The following is a 7263-nucleotide window of genomic DNA, read 5'->3' as shown; positions in this document are numbered from 1 at the left end:
TGACATTATCGATCATAGTCTGCTGATGAAAAAACATATGTATTATGGCTTTACACCCTCTGCTATATTGTGGATAAAGAATGACCTGTCTAACAGAGCACAGAGGATGTTCTTTAATGGAAGCCTCTCCAACATAATCCAGTTAGAATCAGGAATTCCCCAAGGCAGCTGTCTAGGCCCATTACTTTTTAAAATCTTTACTAATGTCATGCTACTGGTCTTGAGTAAAGCCAGTGTGTCTACGTATGCAGATGATTCAACACTATACACGTCAGCTACTACAGTAAGTGAAATAACTGCAACACTTAACAAAGAGCTGCAGTTAGTTTCAGAATGGGTGGAAAGGAATAAGCTAGTCCTAAATATTCCTAAAACAAAAATAATTGTATTTGGGACAAGTCATTCACTAAACCCTAAACCTCAACTAAGTCTTATAATAAATAATGTGGAAATTTAGCAAGTTGAGGTGACTAAACTGCTTGGACTAACCCTGGATTGTAAACTGTCATGGTCAAAACATGTTGATACAACAGTAGATAAGATGGGGAGACGTTTGTCCATAATAAAGCACTACTCTGCCGTTTTAACAACACTACCAACAAGCAGGTCCTACAGACTCTAGTTTTGTCGCACCCGGACTACTGTTCAGTCATATGGTCAGGTGCCACAAAAAGAGACCTCGAAAAATGACAATTGGCTCAGAACAGGTCAGCACGGCTGGCCCTTAAATGTACACGGAGAGCTAACTTTATTAATATGCATGTAAATATCTCATGGCTCAAAGTGGAGATGAGATTGGCTTCATCACTACTCATTTTTGTAAAAGGTGTTGACATGCTGAAAGCACCAAGTTGTCTGTTTAAACTACAAGCACACAGCTTAGACACCCATGCATAACCCACAAGACATGCCATCAAAGGTCTCTTCACAATCCCCAAGTCAAGAACAGACTATGGGAGTTGCACAGTACTACATAGAGCCATGACGACATGGAACTCTATTCCACATCAGGTAACTGATGCAAGCAGTAAAATCAGATAAAAAAACAGATCAAAATAAACCTTATAGAACAGGGGGGACTGTGAAGAGACACACACACAGGTACAGACACACATACACTACACACACGTACACATGGATGTTGTATTGTAAATATGTGATAGTGGAGTAGTGGCCTGAGGGAACACATTAAATGTATTGGGTAAAGTGTTATGAAATGTAATGTAATATTTAAACTGTATATAACTGCCTTAATTTTGCTTGACCACAGCTTCTAATAGGGATCCTTAATAAATACAAATACAAAGTTAAAAATAATATCCCTCTACCCATTTCTCTGTCCATGAGAGGTGTACAGGTAAGCCAGTACCACTAGGTGGTGACATCGGTACATCATTGCAATAGAGGGACTTGTGACCAAATTGTATGCATAACTAATAGCCTCAAATCCAAACTTGAGTAACCTTCTGTTTCACTATTGTTTCACTTCTGCAGATTTCAGGCAAAACAATTGATGCCTTTTAGCTATTATTCATTTCACAAAGGCCAACCAAGGAAGCTTCTCCAACTTTTTTCTATTTTCTTTCTCTCTTCTCTCTACACAGCTATGCCTCAATTTCATCCAAACGTGTAGGCTACACGTTTATTGCTGTTTAAAATAAGTCAAACCAAGTGATATCTAGAAAACAACTGCCCACACACAACAGAGTCATTCCTCCAAATCAGATTGATAAATGAGGATCTAGAGAATAAACAATATTGTTTGAATAGTAGGCCTAAGTATGTTTAAATGTTTGTAGTGGATGCTGCATTTTCAAAGTCCCCATTTCACAGATTTCTCAAATTTTGTATTTAAAATGTACGCTAATGCCCTCAAGATTATTTATCAAATGTATCCTGTAACAATTCTGTAACAATATGTTCATATTAGTATGAACATGTTAGATAGTCGATCACATTGGCTATTAATTCACTAAATAATTTAAATTAACACTATAGAGTACAAGTCATATGTTTGTTGCGAAGATCGGCAAGAAAGCGCACAACATTCAGATGAGCTATTTTATTGTAATATCTCTAGCATGAAGAGATGTTCGTTTTCAAACGCAATGTTTCTAAATTTGTCGATGTTAACCCTCCTGCTGGGTTCCGGTCGAATTGGACCGATTTACGAGGTTTCTCTCTGAAAAATGTAGTTAATTTAATCTGATTGTCACAAGGTTCCATGACTTTGTCCACACAGGGCATCTGAACACACACAATATATTTAGATGATTTTCATTTCATTTTGAGTGTTTTATGTAACTTTTGTACACCTGTGGTGCCCATTAATCAGATGTACACACTTCCCTCTCCCAGACCCCCACGTGCATGTGTGTTTGAGCACACACACACACACACACACACACACACACACACACACACACACACACACACACACACACACACACACACACACACACACACACACACACACACACACACACACACACACACACACACACACCCCTTCACTCCCCTTCTTGGCTTCCATGGCAACCCCCACGGGAACCTTTCCCCAATAGAATATTTTCCCCACGGGAACCACTCCTGTTGGCATTCTCACAAACAGTCGCAACATTGTTTCAGTAATATATAGAACTTTTCTCGCAGCTCTGGTATATAAACGTTTTTTTGAGGCCTTGCTCACAATTCATTCTGTGGCAGCACAATGACCAAACGATATACTGTATGTGAGGCTCTTGAACATATCTTTCATCATGACACTGGTGAGGAGGAGAGAGCCATTGTTACATTTTGACACAAAGTAGTCTGTGATAAATAGCACAATATGTTTCATCTGAGTATTTGTTATAGTCAAAATAACCCATACATTATGCTATCGTTACTCAAAACGAGTTGTATGAGCTCAGGCCAATGAGGCCTACAGGCCATAAATAGCAAATAGAAGTTCAAAACGTGTAATGTTTACAATAACTTAAGTTGATCAAAAGATCTAACACAACATGAGGTGATAAAATATGTGTTATTATGGATTTATAATCAGCTATAATGGGGCGGTCATTTTGGACTGGAAACACAGAACATGAAACGAACACAACAGGAGGGTTAAATTAGTACTAGGTTTCAGTTGTATGTAGTATGGAGAAGGTGAGCTGCCTGTGATCGTAATTTTAGCTATGCTTTTTTTTAAGACCTCAGATTTTAGGGATATGGATTTGCTTGGCTCTCGTGTTTTCCCCGATTCACCATTCACCAGGGTTCCCATTCTCATTGTTGCAATGTAACTTTACATTTGATTACATTTCTAATTGAAATATCCATCTAATATTCATGTTTTGCAAGGCTACTGAATGATAACTAAATCAAACATTGCATTTGTACAGTATATGCTGAATAATACATTATAGGTATTAATATGTTTGTAATTATTTGTAAACAGTGCATTCATTGAATTAAAATAGTATGCTATAACAATAACAACAGTTATATTAAGGTTTGCAATAACAAAAACAACATACCAAAACACCTCATTGTCATAAAGTGGTCAAATTGTCTCAAACGCAATCTTGGGAAATAATTCCCTTGCTGTATACATTTATCTTTGAATAAAAACTAACCCAAACAGTTTTAAAATATATATATTTATTGGCTTGCTGTAGCCTACAGCGAAATCTTTAAAAAACAACAACTCTGGGGTCTAGATGTAAGTGCAAATAGCTAAAGATAACCCGGGGTGAATGTGCATGTATTTTTAAGTGAACACATTTAATGTGGTTGGATATTACATTTTATCCATGTCGATAACTGGTACTCACACACTAACCTACAATATTGAATGATACAATAACTTCTGAATAGATCATGGCATGGACGAGCTGTCTGAGCCGTGATTGACAACGTGTTGGGCAATGGCAATACATGCATTTTTTCCATGTTTTACTTCATGCACTCAGTCGTTTTTAATTTCTCCGGAATGGTGTCGTGGCAGAGACCTTCTCAGAGACAAATAGAGTTATGTATATATAGCCTACATTCCCCTAATTCGTCTTAGATATTTGTACCGGACTTGGCAAAGGACAAATGGTATAAGCGTATAGCTTGTATATAGTGTAGTTCATGTGAGCTTCATCCAAGATGGCAATGGTCTTATTGCGTTTATTTCACATGATGCATGGCTTGACATCCTGACAGACGCTCTGGTGATGGTGATGTAGCTGGTGATAGTATGATCCACTGGCAGTCGCCGGGTGAAACGAAGAAATTCCGTTAAAGTTTAAAAAAAAATCTTTCCTGTCACACACTGGAGATGAAGGGCTTGAGTATCGAGATAATCCCACTGCAAACAGATGGAAGAGACGTGACAGTCAAACACAAACCTTGTAAATACTACAACAACTTATTCTAATACACATAATGACTGCAATCCATGGCGTGTGTTTCAGCCTATAGGTGCCAATATTTGGACGTTGTATTTATCTAAATGGAATATACTCCAATTATTTTTATAAAATGGTAGGCTTGAATTTTTCCTTAAACATGCAGATCATTTAGAGCATACATGATCACGAAAAACAAACGAATTTATGAAACATTACTTTTACAATGTGAAAATAGTAGACCTATTTGTAAATTTAAGGTTGGCATTTCAGAATGTTGTGAGTGTCGTTCTATTTTCATTACATTTTAAATATATACCATAATTACTTTGCTTTCTATTTAGTCCTGATTTTGCCTTATATTTATTACGTACACGACAGTATTGGGATAATGCTGCTTTAGCCTAATATCTGTAAAATCTATAAATATTTCAGAAACAGCAGTGGTGTTTCCGTTGAACCTATTTATTTAATTCAGTAATATTACCGTTATACCATTTATGTGTTGTTCAATACGTTGTAAACCTTTTGGAGACCATTGAGTAAAGGTCACATGTACACAATGGTCACAATAAACCATTTTTATAGATAGGTAAAACTGTATTCAGTGTTGACATAGATATATTGTTGTATATTAATTTACACATAATTGGGTGTTGTCATATTATTGTCATGTCACATATTGTTGTTTGGAGCATTTTCAATAAGGACTTGAAAATAAAATCTAGGCTACGTGTTCAACTTTATTGGGAATTATTCTGTTAATCTTGGCAATAGCATTTGCTTTAACATTGTTAGAAATATGACTTTATTGTTTCTATTTTTCGTCATATTTTCATAGTTCTGTAATAGTCTTTTGGTCATAAGTGGACAAGCAGAGTAATGTCCGCGTTGCCTAACTAGGCCAGATGTCTACTTCCCTCTGATTCGCAATTTGCAATTGCCCATCTCGACTACTTACAAATGAAATAGCTCATATAAATACGAACTATTTAATGCAAACTATCCATCGGAGTGGACGATTGGTTGTATACGAGTTGTATATTTTATAATTGGCCATATATTGCACCAATTAAAGATTGTGTTCGCCTATATTGACAGGAAAGTAAAGCCTACCTGAAATGTCAGATGAGTCCCTTCCGTTGTGATGGAGATAGCTTTGCTCCAGAGAGTATGGGGACATGCTGGAGTGCAAGGCGGAGGATGTGGGACTGTTTGAGGCCAGGGATTGCTGCTTGATATATGGAGACATACCAGGTGATGCCCAGTGTGAGGGGGCACTGGCGTAGGGAGAAGCACTGGCGTAGGGAGAATGACAGTCCAAAGTGCCCACTGCCATCGCAGCCGGGGAGGTGTGCAAAGGGCTACTGCTGCTGTCCGGGCAGTAGTCTCCATTAGACGCCACCTGACAAGCCGCCATGTAGGTGGACCCGGGGCTTGGTGACATATGAGGGACATGATGCCCTCCACCCAGCCCGTCGTAGCTCCCTGGCACCGTGTTCCCCATCACGTCCAGGTTGTAACCGTTGGCATGACATGCCAAGGACGCGGAGGGGTTCTGGAAATCAAAGTTTTGGGGAAGTATCGACGCTCCAAAACCGATGCCATTCATCATTCGATACATTGGTTTCAGAGCTTGGCATTTCCTACGGAATCCGCGAGGTCTGCGACGGAAGGATCCCTCCTCGAACATAAACTCGCTGCCCGGGTCTATAGTCCAGTAGTGGCCCTTCCCTGGTCTGCCGAGGCCCTTAGGCAGTTTGATGAAGCACTCGTTTAAAGACAGGTTGTGCCTTACTGAGTTTTTCCAGCCCTGGTAAGACCCCATAAAGAACGGGAAACGGGCCTGAAGGAACTGATATATTTCTGCCAGAGTAAGCGTCTTTGTCGGGGAGCTTTGGATAGCCATCACAATGAGGGCGATGTATGAATAGGGCGGTTTCTCAGGTCGCCTCAAGCCAGAGTTGCCCTTTTTCCCTTTGGTTGATGCATTTATTGAGCTCTCCGCCACTGGCTGTGCGCTCATCGGTGTGGCGTGCATCACTCCGGCTGCTGGGCTGCATCTCAGAGGATGAGACGGCACCAGATGTTGCTGTGAGCTCTCAGTCGTCATGTTTGCGTCCACTTTAGAGACACAGAAGGACAAGTGTAGGCTATGACCAATGCCTTGCTCGACTTTTGTTCCACTGACCTGAAATGTCTAATACTGCCCTGAAATGTCTAAGAAGTAGGCTACACCAAATCCTCTTCAGTCAGCTACTTCAGACGTTCTAAAAAATATGTTTCCAAATGGATAATCGAAGAAGTTAGTGTCCAGTGGCGATTCACTGCACGTGTATTGCTGTTATAATCAGGAAAAGCAGCTGTGTATCGGTGTGGCCGCTGCTCCAACTCCGTCTCACTGTGGCCATCTCTGGAAATAACCCTTTAAGAGGGGAAACATAAAGCTCTTCGACTTTCCTGCGCATATCCCACTCGGCCAAACAAAACTCGACCACCTATCAATTCTTCAATCTCTCTCTGCCCTATAGATCCCGGCTAAATCCCTCTAAGAAATCGCTAGGATCTCCAGATCCAACCCCTGCCAGATCTGGCCTCCGTCCAGACATAATTCTAGCAAGAGCCACACATAACACAGCGCAGAGCAGAGGACTAACAGAGACCTCCTCCCACCCGCTCCTCACAACTCTAATACACGCAATTACACCATTTATCAAACTTATTTAGACACTGCAGTCAACACTGCAACAGCCAAAGGATGAAGGCAATGGTTCCAAATTAGCTATGACACCACTTGCTTATATACCAGAGACAGAAACACAGTATAGCCCTATTCTATTTAGTAGAATTCTAGTTTAGTTGTACAATATATATATATATATAT

General features: G+C 39.8%; 1 protein-coding gene across 1 annotated transcript; it reads right to left on the bottom strand.

Moving 5' to 3' along the window:
* Positions 1–3449: 3449 nt before the first annotated feature.
* Positions 3450–7005, bottom strand: LOC112260588 (forkhead box protein F2). The gene is made up of 2 exons (XM_024435817.2): positions 5496–7005; positions 3450–4339 (listed from the first exon to the last, which is right to left on the bottom strand). The coding sequence occupies exons 1-2, from the start codon at positions 6490–6492 to the stop codon at positions 4164–4166; spliced, it is 1173 nt and encodes a 390-aa protein (XP_024291585.1). The 5' UTR covers positions 6493–7005; the 3' UTR covers positions 3450–4163.
* Positions 7006–7263: the final 258 nt, after the last annotated feature.

This window comes from Oncorhynchus tshawytscha, linkage group LG10 (genome assembly GCF_018296145.1).
Source record: "Oncorhynchus tshawytscha isolate Ot180627B linkage group LG10, Otsh_v2.0, whole genome shotgun sequence".
NCBI lineage: Eukaryota > Metazoa > Chordata > Actinopteri > Salmoniformes > Salmonidae > Oncorhynchus > Oncorhynchus tshawytscha.
The sequence above is the reverse complement of the archived record's forward strand: the minus strand, read 5'-3'. Positions and strand labels throughout refer to the sequence as shown.

Bases quoted from the DNA above. Each gene is read 5' to 3' on its own strand.
- LOC112260588 (XM_024435817.2), bottom strand. From the start codon at position 6,492: ATGACGACTGAGAGCTCACAGCAACATCTGGTGCCGTCTCATCCTCTG. The intron at 4,340-5,495 runs GTAGGCTTTACT...ATCTGTTTGCAG, and splicing joins GGACTCATCTGACATTTCAG to TGGGATTATCTCGATACTCA.